This window comes from Malus domestica, chromosome 02, assembly GCF_042453785.1.
Source record: "Malus domestica chromosome 02, GDT2T_hap1".
NCBI lineage: Eukaryota > Viridiplantae > Streptophyta > Magnoliopsida > Rosales > Rosaceae > Malus > Malus domestica.
The window spans coordinates 13,063,864-13,081,271 of record NC_091662.1 but is presented as its reverse complement, the minus strand read 5'-3'; the positions used below and the strand labels follow the sequence as shown (position 1 = coordinate 13,081,271).

The following is a 17,408-nucleotide window of genomic DNA, read 5'->3' as shown; positions in this document are numbered from 1 at the left end:
AGGCTCTTTGCTCTTGTGTGTCTTGCTACTCAATGGCTTTGCATTGACAAACACCAAAGCTGCTAACCCAGATCGACCCGTTGTCTGTAACTCACTTGACAGGACCAAGTTTGATGCTCTAAAACCAGGGTTCGTCTTTGGTGCAGCTTCAGCAGCTTACCAGGGAGAGGGCTCCGGCGAGGGGGGGAGCTGGTCTCCGGCGGGAAGAAGAAGAAGAAGAAGGAAGAGGGAGAGGGAGGAGGGTCGCGCGGGGAGACCGGCGAGGGGGGGAGCTGGTCTCCGGTGGGAAGAAGAAGAAGAAGGAAGAAGGAGAGGGAGGAGGGTCGCGCGGGGAGAGGGCTTCGACGGGGGGAGCTGGTCTCCGGCGGGAAGAAGAAGAAGAAGAAGAAGGAGAAGAAGTCCGGCGGGGGGGGGGGGGAACGGGCGGAGGGTGGGGGTTTTTTTTTTGTTGTAAAAATTCAGGTTTTTAAAAAAAAACATTAAAAATTATTATTTTTGCCACGTGGCAGACATTTGGCAGCCACGTGGCATATATGTGGCAGCCACGTCAGCATTATTTAACAGAAGGGCATAAATCTTAACAGACTTAGACCACAGGGGTTTAAATCCGAATTTTTTTACCACAGGGGCTATCATCCGAATACCTTATGACCACGGGGACCATTTATCCGATTAGGCCTTATTAATATGTAGTTTTGATTACCATATTACTCGTGATTGGTAAGTTAATCAAATTGATAGTCCATTACACAAGAATACGCCTATATTGTGTGTGGATGTATGAAGTGATCTAGTGAGTGGACGCGAGAATTACTCCAATTTGACATCAAAACTTTGTACCTTATAAAAATTATGTAATGGAAAAGCGATTTCATTTAACAAAAAATGTGTATAGTATGACAATAGGCAAACTCATTACACAATAGAGTAACGGCCTTATTCGCAAGACTTTGTACTTCGGCCATTTTCTAGTTAACAAATAATACATAATTCATAATTAACTTATTAATAACAAAAAAATTTACCAATAATTCTATTAGCACAGTAACATTTCTTTATTCCTAATGATACATTACCAACAAATATTACTTTCCCTAAAGTCAGCATGGTAAACCTGTCATGTCAGGATAAAACAATCCCCATTGCTGCCCACTTCCCTTAGGCTTAAGATCCTCATTGAACAAAGCCAAAATGTGAGCCTCTTATCCCTTTCCTGGTCTTTTTGGTGTCCCAACTTGCCCATGCTTGATCAGATTGGTATTATATGTCTTAGCATTCTCAATATTTGCAGGCTATTCTCCTTCTCCTTGTGAAGGCCAACGTGTTTCACTGATCACATCACAACAACCTCAACTTTTGTGCCCCACTTTCTCAAGTGCCCAGTAAAGGGCATCTAGTGAAGCATCAAGCAATTTTGTGCACCCTAATACTCCATCTTGTACAATAACCTTTGTGCATTCATCAATGCGTAGTCTAACCTAATCTCTTGCGGATGATCGCGGTAGGCGAAATATGGATACGCGTTGAAGAGAAGGGGGTAACCATTGGTTTGCAAATATTATACTAGAGGTACCATTATTGAGGCTGCATCAGGATGCCATGTTCCGGCTGATGGTGGATACGGTGATGTCAGTACATTTTGGAACACTGCAGGGGATAGAGGAATACTGAGGTTGGCTGTAATTAGGGCATTTCTGAAGTTTTGCATGGCCGGGACTATGCTGCTAGCATTTTACTTGGAATCATTTCATTTCCAACGGATATACAGCGAAAGTTCGAGATGAAGCAAAGGGAATGACGTTGGTTTAGAGCCAAATGTTAGCGAAAGCTGGATCATTGACTAGGGTTGGGACATCTGCGTCGAGTAGAACTGTGTGTTGTTTTTTTTTTCTGGAATTAGTAGAGCTAGCTCATAACATCTTCAAATTGCATGGACTTTCTCTCTGATTTTTAGCACCAATATTCTTTCATTATTTTCTTAGGTAAGGTTCAGCTAAAGAAAGATGTTTGATGTGGAAATGAATCAATTGAAACTTACCACGCATGCTGCTCCTTTGTAGGGTCAATCAATTTAATTCAATTCAAAGAAATAGAGAAGGAAAATGCAGCTTGCAATTCCATCTGAGTCTGACAATAAGGAACGTTATTGTGCCTTTTCCTTTTGGAGTAGACAACCATGTAGCGTGGAGCTTTTCAGTTTTCATATTTTTTAAAATCGTTTGGTAATTACTTTACGTTTTAGAAAAATGAAAGTAAAAATGAAAAATTAAAAAAGAAATAGGTTATCAAATGGTTATAGTTTTCTCTTATTGATTTAAACAAAAGCATTTCTCTTGTTTTAATGTTTTGTTAGATCCCGAGTTCAATGTCTATTTGACTGTAACCACGGGCAAGATCAAATTCCCGATAGCCTCTCTGGATCCGAAATGGATGAATAATCATGGCTTACCACCAGTTATCCTCTTTAAAAAAAAAAAAAGGTAATAAAATCAATCTTTTCTCAACTAGGATAACACTAAATTAATTTGGGTTAGATTAATTTTCATCATTTCCTTTGCAATCCTTTTTGTTCAACATTTCGTTCTTGCATATATTTATTTAAAACCGATTAATTCTAGCGCTTACAAGTAGTTTTTTAAAATGCATTGACGACATCATGATGGTGATATGAGTGTTGGATGTGTTTACAAATGGAGTCATGAAGAACTCATATTCTTCAAATACTCAAAAATCATATAACAAGCTAGAAGCATGGGACCAAAATACAATTTACTACAATTTAGGCAGTAGTTCTCGGACATATAGATTCAAGGCCTCGACACTAACATTAAAAACCCTAGAGCATTAAAACACGACATTCCCCATTACAAACCAAAAAGAGTAGAGAATTACAAAGAGACCCAAAAGACACAGATTTTTTTTTCACTTGAGTCCATTTCCAGGAGAAGAAATTGCCAACTCCGGCCAAGAACATAACTCAGCTCCGACAGGGCTGACACCCACATTCACAATCCCACCACCCTCTCCGTTCTCGATCTCCCACGTGTTCATCATCCCGCCGTGGGGTCCACCGGAACCACAATCTCCTCCCATCGCAGGAAAAGGCCAAAAAGCTCTCCCAAGCCCAAAGCCCATCTCCTCGAACCCACCTGAAAGCCCAAGCCCGAACCCGCCCAGAGCCAAAAACCCACCAGGCCCGTGGGTGTTGAGGAGAGAATTGAAGCTCCCATCGCCACCGCATCCATTTCCCATGTTACCCTTCCAATCACCGAACTGTAAGGCCGCTCCACCACCTGGGTTCAGAAAAACAGGGGTGGCGGAAATTGCGTTGTTGTCAGAAGTGGCGGTGGTTGTGGTGGCGGAGGTGGCCGTGCGGGAGCGCTTGGTGTTTTTGCGGGTTCCGCCGCCTACTGGGATGTCGCGGAGCGTGCCGCCGTGGGTCCAGTAGCGGCGGCAGGACTTGCAGAAATGGCGGGGCTGGGAGAAGTTGTAGTTGTTGTAGTAGCAGAACTTGGTGTTGGTGGAGTCGCAGCGTGGGCAGGGCAGGTGCTCTTGCTCCGGCGGTGGTGCCCCCGTGGCCTGGGCGTCTTTCACCGTCCTCCGGTTCTGGCTGCTCTTCTGCTGCTGATCGCCTGAGTCCGACGGCATTTGGGTGTTCAAATCAAACTGGCTGAGCTGGGTTTTTGAATATTTGGTTTTGGTTTGGTTTTGGTGTGTGAAGAAAGTGTTCGATATTTGGATGGTGAAGAAAGTTAGAGAGCGAGTTTTTGCTGTGAGGGGGTAAAGGGGTTTTTATGGAGGAGAGAGAAAGGAACAAGTTTTCTGAGGCATATTTGAAGAGATGAATAGAGTGAGCAGGCTTTTACAGAGGGTTCTGTTAAGCACGACATTTTCAGTCCGCACCAGAAGAGGGGGGAGAGAGAGAGAGAGAGAGAGAGAGAGAGAGGGGCTCTGTATTAATTTCTGTGATTTTGTTCGGCTAAAACTACAGCTAATTTTTAAGTAACTAATATGTTCCCTAGCTTTTTTTTTTTTTTTTTTTTTTTTTTTTGAGTCGAGCAATAAATGTTAGATGTTAGATTAACTATGGACAAAGTTCAAACTCATATAGTTATACAAGAACACAACATATTTCCTTACTGTAGTAAAGGGTCACTTGCTTTAGCCATGAAGATTTGGGTTGCTGGGGATTCAGATAATATCCTTTGGTTTATTCTTCTTTTGCATATATAGTATAAAATATGGCTTATTATATTAACACCCCACAAATTATTAAATAAACTCCACATACTTAATACACTCCATATTTGCTTTTTTAATTAAAAATTATCTTAATACACCCCACATACTTCCCCATAATACCCTCACACCCCACATTTTTAATATACACCTTACATTTTCTATATGCAACCCATATTTTCTATACACCCCACATTTCTCAAATCTTACAAAGCTTTTAATTTGGACAAATAATGCCGACTAAAAGTTTGACAAAAGATGCCACCTGGGATTTAAAGCATATGTCGGTTGTTTTTAATTCCACCATTAAAATTCATGTCGTCTGTTTTTAATATTTGGTGATAATTTTAGGTGTTTAATTTTTCATGTAATTCCTGTGATCCCTAAAAAATGAATACAAACATAGAAGCTTGAATAACGCATCAAAAGCAAGATTAAATAATTATTGATGCTGTCAAAATCACTAAAACAATAAATAATATGAAGTTTACCGCATGTGAAACTTCCGAAACATCGATTTTGTGTTTCATTTGTCAAAAATAATTTTTCTCAATCAACATGTTTGTAGTTTCATTGGTTAGGGTTTTATTCAACAATGAAGGGTCGGATGTGTTTTGATAGTTGAAGAAAATAAATAATACATTAAAAGTGATTTGGGGTGTATATAGATTGTTTTTTTTAACCTAACAAAGTCAAAGCTGTCATTGCATAGTAGGATAAATAAGTTATTTAATATTAAATTTTAATGTGGGGTGTATTCAACATTTTGTGGAGAACTAATATAAAAAGCTTAAAATATAGTCAGGTAAAATTTCTGTCTGTTTAAATGTAAAATATGCAGAATACAGATGGCAGCCTGTGCCGGAGATTTTATTTCACCTTTTGCATGCATGCTTTCTGATGAGGCCTCAGTCCTGAATTACTGTGCTTGGGAACTAATTATTTATTTATTTATTACAAAAACAAAGGTTTGATCTTACGATAATACCGTACTTGGTAGCTAGATTACTGGATTTATTGCCGTTTTCGGGCTAGTAGCTGTAGCTAGCTGAGATACGTAGTTGATCTCTAGGCTATGTAAAACCCAGAGTTTTGAAAAAAATTAGGAACAAAAAGGAAAAAGGAAGGAGTTTGATTGCATGCAAGTAAAAATCAAGTTGGTTTTGTTTTTATTTTATTAGAGAAACGATATTAGCCATTTTTATTGAGAAATTAAGAAGAATTACATTACAATCTTCAAAGAGGATGTGTCGAATTGATCAAGTCTAGAGGCTCCTCAAACAAAGGAGACCTGAGAACATAGTACAATGCCACTTTGGACGATCTATGAGCCGCTCCATTTGCGGAATATCCAAGCCAATCTATAAGCAAAAACCATGTTCGTTTGTTACATATAACATATTGATGGTTTAATTCAAACTCTACTCCCTAAAATTCGAAAAGGGGGCTCTAAATGTCTTCTCTAAGAGTGAAAATAAAGAGTCTTGCATGAAATGAAGATGTATATTATGGTGGCAGTGTCTCAAATCTATAACAAGATGTTATATATTTTAAATTTTTTATATGACGTCGTATGATGATTGAAGACATTGTCCCCTTAACGTTTCCGTTTTATGTAGGTCCTTTTTTAGTGAAGACAGGCCAAGGTTTGAACTCTTCTACAATGGCCACCAGTATTACTTCAAGTTTTCCACACATTCACATCTTGTTTGCAAACATACATAAAAAAGTAAGGCTATTTCTCTTTGCATGGTATATATCCATTTTCACATTGTACATTGAACTTCATCCCTTCACATTGTACGTATTGATTTGTACCCTCCCTAAGTTCGATCATGTGTAAATCGTCAATTTACGTATTTGGCTAGAGTACCACCTACATTTTCTGGCGTGGCAAAATACATGCATCTACCAAGATTTTGCAAAGAGTGATTTAGTCAAATAATTGACGTGGATAAGTTTAACCAAGAAATGTTTTTGTGATTGTTACATTAACTTAACAGAATTAAGCTTTATTAAAATGTTGTGGATGATATATAACTTTGGTGCGTAAGAAAATGTAGGTCTCACTCTCGTCAAGTCAGCAAAACGGCTCAATGGACAACTTAATACAGTTCAAATACATTGAGAGTGAAGTTACAAGACGAATATACTACGTAGATTGTAGACTTCAAAGTCCATGATTAAAGCAATGTGAAAAACTAACGTTTATACTTAGAGGGTGAAAAGTAAAATTAACCGCCAGATTAATCAATTACACTTTCTTCACACACATTGCTATACTTCACAAGAACCAAAACATTATTAGAAATTTAGAATGCGAAAATACTATGGTGCTCTGGAATATTAGATACTTTAGAATTTTTAATTGTTAGATTATGATTATTGTTTCTTTAACTAAAGATCGAACAACTAAAATGTCGAAATATAGAATACTCCAGGTCAGTCCAACACATCAAGGCAATTATTTGATTCTCTCTCTAGAAACGCTCTCTGGAAAGAAAAAAAAATGTTTTTTAGATATAGGCCGTTGAAACTCCTATTTTCCAAATAAAAACCCACCTAAATTAAAACATTCAAAAAAAAACCCAATTTTCAAATAGCCTACCATGTAGACAAATATATGACCAACTATTACAATACATTTACAACTTATACCACAAAATCCTAACTTGGTCAATAAATGTTATTACTCATCCTAATTATGATGAGCAATTAAATCCATATGGATATTTTACCTTTCTTGTATCATAAATATTAGCAACATATATAAATTAATTTACCAAAATTTAAAAAAAAAAGACATATCTTGTACGGAAAATATAATGTTTGAATCATGTAATTACCTACATACAAATATTATACTAATTTACCTACATTTAAATTAATTTACCTACTTACAAAATATTATACTAATTTACCTACATTTAAATTAATTTACCTGTTCAAATGTTGTGGGTTTGTGCTTGTAGGCAATAAAATAAACTTTTAATCTAATGCACATAAATCATGTAGGTAAATTAGACTATTTTGTAGGTAAAAATTGCGCGGAACATATAGCTTTTGTTTTGTATATTAGGGATTGGAGTATTAGCCGAAACTGTTTTAGGTTTATTGTTGTGCGGGTAGGTAAATTAACTTATATATTTAATGCACAAAATTATGAAATTAGTATTATTGTCACATCCCGGCCCAGGCCCGTACCAAATCCCTGGCTCGACTCTACCATAGCACGATATTGTCTGCTTTGGGTCCCGACCACCCCTTCACGGTTTTGTTTTTATGAACTCACCCAAGAACTTCCCAGTGGCTCACCCATCATGGGAATACTCTCGCGCGAACTTGCTTAACTTCAAAGTTCTGATGGAACCCGAAGCCAGTGAGCTCCTAAAAGGCCTCGTGCTAGGTAGAGATGGGAATATACATATAAGACTTATAAGATCCACTCCCCTAGGCGACGTGGGATGTTACAATTATTAGTTTTCAATTGGCATGTTATAACAATTTGAAAGTTAATACATTGAATATAAAATTAATGGCATGAATTATTTTGTAAAATATATAAAATTAATTAAATGGATATAACAAGTAACTGATCCAAAAACCCCATCCAAGTATTAATAGGGGTAGTTCAGGCATTCGAAAAATACACAATCTGAAAAGTCAAACTTAATTAAAGAATTTGTTTAGTTGGAGGCTAGTCAATGGGCTTTATTCAAGAACACAAAAAGATATGAGTTTTAGTAGAAGAAAAAAAAACCTAGCAGCATTTGTAAGCATCGTTGGCCCTTGCTCAGGCTTGGGCCGGCGGCTTTCCCTCTTTTTCTTTCCATTCCTCCTCCTAGTCCCTTAACCTTCCCATAACCACCTCCCCCTCCCCTTACTGGTTTTTTTTTTTTTCTGGTTTTTCTTTCTTTTTCTTCTTTCTTCCTCTTCCCCACTTTCTTGTTGGCATCTACCCTTCCACTACCTGTTCGTGGCAGGAATTCCCGTCGGGGATGTTTCCTAGCCGACGAGCACACAGCTCCCCTGGAGGTTCGGCGCCGGTTGAGGGCTGCTGTCGGACTTCTGCTTTCCTGTCAGGCTTTGTCGGGCAAGTCTCGTCGGGCAAGACTCTTCGGGCAAGGCTGAAAGAGAAGGACAACGTTAACTTTGAGAGGTGCCTTTGTGGGGCCTTAGGTGTAGGCCTTGAGGCTCGCAATCAAGGTTAACATTTTAGTGCTCAGGCGTGCCACTGCCATCTTCAGCATGGCAGATGTCGAATGGATGTCAAGTTTTAGTTGTGAATATGCATATGCCCGAGAAACCGTGTTAGATATAACAGGTGCCTTTGTGGGGCCTTAGGTGTAGGCATTGAGGCTTCCTGTCAAACTAAACCAGTACTTGAGCATATTATATTTGGTCTTTATGGTTGTTGGAGTCTTATAACTATTATATTTCTGATTATCCGAGTCTGAGAGGTAGAGCGAACCCAAATAGGTGCCTTTGTGGGGCCTTAGGTGTAGGCCTTGAGGCTTCCCATTAGAGTCCGTTCTTATACTCAAACCACCTAGACCGCAGAATAGAATGAATCCAAATAAGTGCCTTTGTGGGGCCTTAGGTGTAGGCCTTGAGGCTTCCTATCAGAATCCATTCCATACTTAAGCGTTCTATGATAATCATGATATAATAGAAATAAAACCAAGAGGTAGGTCGATTACTTACGCCCCAAGTAACTTCGGACTTCTCGTTTATCAAGGATTGTCGTGGATGGGTTAAGTCCACATAAAGTTCTTTTTTATGCCTTGAGGCCAAGGACTTTAAAACTAATCAGATTTACATGCCTGAGGGCTTAGGACTTGGATCTGATTTAAACACTGAAGATATATTCAAATCGGATCCAAGTACTGATAAAGCTTTGTCATCGTGATTTTGCTAGAAATAACTTGCATATAACTGGAAATATACAACATATTGCTAGACTTTAAAGAAAGAGAAGACAAAGACAGTGCAAAGCAGGTCGGGCAAGATTAAACCTTATCAATTAAGGCTGATTGTCTTGCAGGTCCCTATCTTTGTAGTTCTGTCAAAGGTCTGAAAGCTTAGAGGGGGAGAGGGGAAAGGAGAATACAAAAGGTGAATCGATACTACAACAAGTTCGAACAAGGTAGCAGAGTTATTACAGAGGTTGGGAGAAAAGATTATCCCGCGGGGGATGAAGGCTTGGGCTGATTACAACTTTGTTTTGAAAGGCAAATCTGGCTTTTTGAGCAGAGTTTGTGCTTTTGTTTGTTTGATTGAGTGTCCTTATTCCTGTCTTCTCTTCCTCCTTTTATAGACGACTCGGTTTGGCTCCTGTAGCGACAGCTTTGCCCGAATGCGGTCTGAGGGTGATGACTCATCAGCTTTATTACATGTAATGCCACCATAAAGTACTTTATGGGCTGTGCAGTCTGATCAGTCTACACCACTTGGTCCTTGGGTAGGTAGGCAAGTGGCCCTTATGAATTGTATCAAGTCAGAAAAGGCCCTTTCCTGCTTTCCCAAGTTTCGGCTGGGCCTTGATCTTCTATTCCTCCAGGCCTCCTTTTGGGCCGACGCCATCCTTGGGCCAAAAAATCAAGTTTTAATCCAAACACTACCTCTGGCTGTTAGATTGTGAGGTTGTGGCTTATTTTCCCGGCGTCCTTTGCTAGTTCCCGGCGTTTTTCGTCATTTTCCCATTTCTCTCCTGCCCAATTTTCTCTCCCATGCTTTTCCATATCCCATTCCTTACTCAACCATAAGCTTGTTCTTGAAGTGCTTGACTCAATTGGTTCCCTGGATCCACACCTCACAGCCTCTTGCGATACCGGCATGCCGAAAAATTTGGACAAAGTGGAATGATTTGCATCATAACAACAGTGTTTTACACACCCCTTCGACCCTCCCCTTTTTCATTTTTTCGTTTGGTCTCTAGGTTCTCTTTGTAGGTGGTGTTATCAGCGTTTTGTATCTCGGAGGTTCGATTTGGTTCGGTAGTTTAAGCTTAATCTTGTGGTTCGTGTGTGGGTTTGAATTTGGTGTAAGCACGGAGAGTGGAATGGGTGCAATGGACTACTCTCCAACGTTGAAGATTAGGGTTTTCTTTTGTTGCTTTGTTGCTTTTGCCTGTGTTACTTTTGCTGGACTTTAAGTTTGTCTAGGCCTCCTTAACTGTTTTGGGTTGTAGCTCAACATTTGCTTTGGCCTTTTGTTGTTGTATTTTCTTTCTTAACTTTTGTACTGGTTTATCTTTTTAATGAATTTTTTCGTTTCGACCAAAAAAAAAAGAATGCTCTAGTATATTAGAAAATCCAATCATCTAGAATGATCTGTATAGGATCAGATTCTCCCTATACAAGAATATTAACCATACATTACCCGTCAAATTGGAGGAAGGGGGAGGGGGGAGGGGGGAGGGGCGAGGGGGGATTGAGAGGGATTGATGGAGCATGTTTGGGGTACGTAGGGCAGTGCCGCAGAACCATGAATGTCGGGCAGCGTGGGAGAAATGATTCGGTCTCTCCTCTGATTTCGGACGCGTCCTTTTCCCCATCAGATTCCCTTCTCCGTACACCTTTCTCTCACCGCATTTCCCGCTCCACTGTACCCATCACCAAACAACACCAAATCTCTCCTCTTCATTTTCATAATACTTCTATGGATGTGCTACCCACACTCTATTTTACTTCTCACACATCTTTTGTTAATTTTTGTTCGTTGATTTTCTTCAATTCATCCAATCCAATGGCCAAAAATTAGAAGGGTGTGTGAGAAGTAAAAAATTGTGTGTGGATATCACACCCCTACTTCTATGGTACGTAATATCGAAAGATTAAAAAAATTAACTGTTTAAATATTGCATATAAAAATCTAATTAATCTTGTAACGGTTAAATATTTCTTTAAAACTCATACTACTTTTTGTATCATAGCATAGCTGGACCCCTTCATTTCTTGTAATATGTACAGTATGTACCTCAAAAATAATTAACGACACAATTAAGCTTAATAACCAACCACAAGCGGCTTGTCTAATGGAAAGCAAGGAAATGTTTGAAACTTTTAATTCGTGTTTAAACTTTTATGAATGTATTGTGAGGCTACCAACTCTACTTTATCGTACATTTTGATATAGGGTTCAAAAGTACGTTGCAACCTAATGTGGTACTAATGTTGCATAAGAAGGAAGATTAGTATGCCATCAATGAATCTCAAACAACTTGGAGACCATGGATTGTGTGTAATCTTAATAACCAAACCACATACAGTACTAACGCTGCATAAAGAGAAAGATTAGTATGCCTCTATGAATCTCAAACAACTTGGAGACCATGGATTGTGTGTAATCTTAATAACCAAACCATGCATGCTTTATTTATCGTGTAAGTTTAACTATAAAACCATGCATATATATGACCTAAAGTTGAAAACAAATTGATATAGAAGTTCATGCACCGATCCGAATTCATGCATCTATTAGACTTGTACTACGTTGCAGATAAAGGTTACATGGGGACAAACAGTTTCTTACAATTTGAGGGGTGTGTCGAAGAAAAATTTGCTCCATTATGTAGAACCCTAAAGTAATTTGTGGATGAATGTTTCGTTTATCCTTTTTGATTTTTTACCAAGAACGTTCTCTTTTAAAAATACACCATAATCTTTTCAACCATAATGACCGGTGCCAAATCTAATTATTAATGGAGAACTTTGTGTTGCCATGCCATCATGAATGGAACTAATTATTAATGGTTAACTATTAGGCTGGACTTAGTATTTGTTAAGGAGGGATAAAGTTGTTGTTTTTTTTTTGGGTTAAGTATATAAACTGAGCAATTTTTAGGGGTAATTTCAAATTAGTTTCAGTTTTTAGAACATTTTAAATAATTATCTAACGTTTTAATAATTTAACATCCATTAGGTCACTATCGTTAAGTGATAACCTTGACAAGTATTGAAGCGAGATTTCATTCCACGCCATTATAAAGCTCTAAATTTCCAAATCAATCCTTTTTAACTAGACAAAGTTAGCGTTTAACTTAGCTAAAGGATTTAGAACCCTATAATGACATGTTAGTGAAAATTAGACTTAATATATGTCCATACCATCACTTAACTTTAATGACATTGTCAATTAGCTGTAGTGACGCTATCACTTAATGTCGGTGACCTAACGAGTGTTTATTTTTCAAAACCTTAGGTAGTTATTTGTAATAATTTAAAAAGTTGAGACCAATTTGGAATCACCTTAAAGGTTGAGTAGTTATTTATAATTAACCATTTTTTTAATATCTAATAACATTTATCTCTATATTTGACATAAAAATTAAAAGTAGGTGGGTCGTAAAAATATTGTCTGGAGAAGCACTAGTTATAGGCTTCTTAAAGAAGTATTTCCACGTGTTTTTCCAAAAATTAATCACTTCTTAAAAAAGCACATGAAGATGCTAGCACTTAAGGGTAATGTTAGAAAAACTAAATTTGTAGATTTGCTAACTAAATGATGTGTCATCAATAGAAATGAGCACATTTATTAACGATTAAATAATAATTCAATCATCAACTTCTATGTCATTTATTTTACAAAATTTTATTTACAAATTTAATGTCCCTAACTTACCCGTTTAATAAAACTTAAGTACGTTATAAATAGATAACTTCTAACATTAGCACTTATGAGCTACTTGTTATGTAAGTTGACATTTGTCGATTTGGTTACTTAACCATATTCATGTTTGTAAACAACAATAGATAATTAAGCAATACTAGGTGATAGTTTACCCGTCGGGGGCAGATCCATTACTGAATTAAGGTGGTCCCCAAAGTCAGGAAAAGTGTTTGAGAAGGTCTTTCGAGGAGCTTCCAGATATTTGGTATGTGATCCACAGTGCCCATTAAGCGCTCAACAAAATACCCACTAAAGAGATCTCGGCAACATTCATGAGTCATGAGCAGGTGTCAACAACACTTAGTAGGTCTTTCTTACAAGTTGTCGACTAGCGTTAAGCGTAGCTAAACAAATGATCACATGCCCACCAAATACTCAATGAAATACCTCATTTAAAATCTGCTTTACAAGATGCACAAAAAATTTGTATCTTTTACACAGAAGATCTCAAAGGTTTGAATCATGGATGTGTCATATCATGTGTTTAAACAACATTATACATACAATGTAAACAATGTCTAATTAACGTTAGACAACTTCAAAATAAAAAAGCAATAATGCGTATTATGGAGATTTCTAGTACCGTTTCCAACCTTTCCGTTTGGAATATATTTTCAAACAAACATTATATCAGAATTACTAGTTTTTGTTTTGCAATTGCAAAATTTTGATGAACAAGTTTGAGAAGGGTACTCAACACATCTTTTTGGGTTTGAATAGGACCAACCCTAATAAGAAAAACAAAAACGAAAAAACAAAAAGAAAGGGAGAAATTGGGATTAGACACTAAATTCTTTTAAAGATTTAAGATTAGAATTACATCAAAGTAGTTTTTATACAAACAAATGCAGATACAAAAGATTGTATTATACTTTTGTCTCCATCGCAAAGTCTTGGATAGGATGAAGGATTCTCCCTCTAAAATCAGCTCATATGAACTAGGTATATAGGGGGCCCTATCACAGCGACACACGGCGGAGAAAATCAAGTGGCCTGGTTGTCGGTCAAGAGGATAATAGCACGCTCAGCCACAGAGGCCCACAAAAATGTCTCCGGCAATCAATCATAGGTCGCTTTCAGCCCTGTCAGTCTCCATCCACTCCTCCCCTACTGCTTACTGCTCACAGCTTACTGCTTACTGCTTATTCGGTCTCCGATCAGCACTGACAACGCCTCCGTTTTCTTCCTTTCTCCATCAGTTGAGAGTTTTGATCAATGTTTTAAAAGACGGTTGGCGCTAGTCGGATAGCGGGTTGGGACCTAGCGTCTAGGTGGCTAGACGGGGTATAGACGGACTAAGTGAATTTAACTAAATTTATTATATTTCGTTTAAATAAGTGTATGTGTATACTTAAAATATATATAATTTCATTATAAACTACAAAATAAAATAACACATATATTATTAAGTATTAGAACATAATGAAAACATGAAAAACAAACATATAATGTGTGCTCATTTAAGTATTCAACAAGTCTCTTACAATTTATTGAAAATAAAATAAAATACAAAATGAAAGTTATCTATTTTCTGCCTAAGTGAGTCGCAACCTAGGCGGTTGGCTAGGTGAGTGCTTAGGCAGTCTAGGCGGGCGCCTCAGCAGGTTTAGACGCTCTTTCTTAATTTTCATACGTTTAGACATTAATCGAGGTGGTGGCCAGCCACCTTGTGCCTAGATGGTGCTAAGCGGAGATTTTTAGAACATTGATTTTGATCGCTATCTATGTCTTTCTTAATTTGTCTCACTATGGGTTGTATTTGGCTTTTTTCTTATTTCTTACTTAATTGTTGATAATTTGTCTCTCTTAATTTGTATAGTATACAGTGGTTTTGATCGCTATCTATGTCTCTCTTAATTTGTCTTAGTATGGGTTGTATTTGGCTTTTTTCTTATTTCTTACACGGAATGGTATGTAACATGTCTCTCTTAATTATCATTGATATATGTGATCATTGATAATTTGTCTCATTCGGGGATTCTTACTTAAATGTTGATTAACATGCTTATTTCTTATTGGTAATACATCATTTAATGTGCAAATTTAGTCTACAAATTTTATCATCACTCAATTTTAATATACTAGATTAGTGTTGACATTTCTTGAACTGAATACAGAAATCAACTAAAAATTACTAAAACCAAAATTTACCAAACTTTTCGGTTCGATTTCGGTAAGCAAACTATATTTGTGTATTTGGTTGAGACTAATCTCAACCATTGGTTCATAAAGAAGGTGAAACCGAACAGAAATTTATTTTTCAGAAATATATATTATATTAATGTGTTCGGTTGAGATTAATCTCACTCATTAGTTCATAACGACAAACTCATTCAATCATTCTCTTTTTTTTACCAGACCACCACCATTTGCTACAGCTGCAAATTTTGCTGAATTTTTTAAGCTACATAAAAATTTGACATTCCAATTCAAACTCTCAAGCTCACATAAAAATTTTGCCAAACTTTGACACTCAAAATCTCATAAATATGAGCTAAATAAAGATAGCCTAAAAACTTCGGCCTAACAAACAAAGGCCAATTCAATTTTTCGTTTACCAAAGCAAACCCAAAACCGAAACCAATTCAAATTTTCATTTTATCAAACTTTGGATCACCAAAAATTTCGGATCATTTTCGATTTGATTTTCAGTTTAACATTTTTGGTTTGGTTACCAAACCGAAACCAGCCCTATACTAGACTCAGTGCATGATATCCTTTGAACAAAAATAAAGAAGGCTGCATGTTAAATTTTGTGGTGATAGCGGTGCACATCGTCATAAAACAAAGGGAATCTTAATAAAATATTTTCAGTACTGTTCACTTTTAAAGTTAAGGATATTTTTACTTTAAAAAGTCACTTCTGGTACTATTTATTTGCACTTTTATTTTGTCATTTTGATTAAAAACTATAGTTTTTTAGAACTTTTCATTAATTTTCCTTAAAATGAAACATTCTGTAAGAAACCTATAACTGCCGTACACAAACAAGAATTATTCAAGCATGCTTGATGGCGCCAGGTGAGACATCTTCCAGCATCTTGAAAAACGTCTTCAAACCATACAAGCTTGTGAACGTAAGATTTAGATTCAACATGAAAGCTTGAATTAGTTGAAAGATGGATGTGGAATATATAATTTCACACCACAAGACTCAAAAGTAAGTTCTAAATGACTTGGTTGCAGAGTTGATTTTTCTGGGGAATAATAATACTTCCACGTTCTTGTTATTTTTTTTTTGGTTACATTGGAAGGGACATCGAACTCTGAACTCAAAGAAATTTTTCATTGTGACGAGAACACAAGTAGCACCCCACATATTTTAATAGAAGAATTTGGAAATTTTATTTTTTAAGTTATTAATTTTTTAGCACACATATCCCACCATTTGTATGGTGACACGTGGTGTACCATCCCGTGTACCGATCACATTGAAAAATCTCTCATAAACTCAAGGTTTTCATACATTGTTCTCTATTCCCATTCAAATGTAACTACTTACACATTTAAAGTTCATCGAACCAAAATTTAATAAAAATCCTAAAACCAAGTCCCCAAATCTCCCAAACCAAATAAAGCATAAACATTATTTGAAAAAGGGCTAGCATTTGTTAAACCAGGAAAGGCAGAAACTGGATCACTAGAATGCGATGGAAGAAACTTCCAACTGGATCATTAACCCTGTTTGGATTAAAAATAGATTCTTGGGACTGTCCAAGGCCCGACATATTAATTACGTCTGAAGCCTAAAGGTTGTGCAGCAAATAAACAGTGCACGGCCTAAAATTTAAAAGTGCTTTATGACATGACAATTGTAGGCGGCAAAAACCCTCTTTCACACAGAAGGAAAATTACTTAGTCGAGTTTTACAGACAATAAGTACTTTCCAGTGGCAATTTCTTAGTTTCAAGGGATAAAAGCTCAAGTATCCAAGTGAAAACTCATCATCTAACAGCAATCAAATCAGCCACTTGAATTAGAGGGAATGAACTGAAAGGCTTCCTCTGGAAGAAAGAGGCGGTTCTTTAAAAGGTAGCAAAAGGAAGAAGAAAATGACACTCAACTCAACATACAAAAAGACTTCAAAGCTCTGTAAGCTTACTTTTTACAAATTTCCTTCATAGTTCAAACACTCCTTATATTTTTAACTCTGCTACTTTCTTTGTAGTATCGATTTCCTATATTGAAATTCCTTTCTCAACACATCCTGTAATTTCAAGAACTTGCCCGACTGGCGAGTAGTCTTGCCCGAATGCATGTATTTATTGTATATCTTTAATTCATTTACCTTTCATGCAAGTTATTATTCTGTTGATTAAAAATCTAACATGCCTTTACTTTTCATTGCTTTAAATACTTTATTTTTCAAGCTAATTTGTCTTGTTTTCTGTCTTTACGTTTACATGAGAATTGCAAACTGACTTAGAATACAGTTTGATCAATTTGTGGTTCTCCGTTGGTATCAACATACAGAAATTATAAAAGTCCTTATCACCAAG

At 36.9% G+C, this 17,408-nt stretch overlaps 1 protein-coding gene across 1 annotated transcript; it reads right to left on the bottom strand.

Moving 5' to 3' along the window:
* Nucleotides 1–2,752: 2,752 nt before the first annotated feature.
* On the bottom strand, nt 2,753–3,735 carry LOC103407107 (dof zinc finger protein DOF3.4-like). The gene is given in 1 exon segment (NM_001328751.1): nt 2,753–3,735. A coding segment is annotated over 1 exon segment (726 nt). The 5' UTR covers nt 3,649–3,735; the 3' UTR covers nt 2,753–2,922.
* Between the last annotated feature and the right edge of the window lie 13,673 nt (nt 3,736–17,408).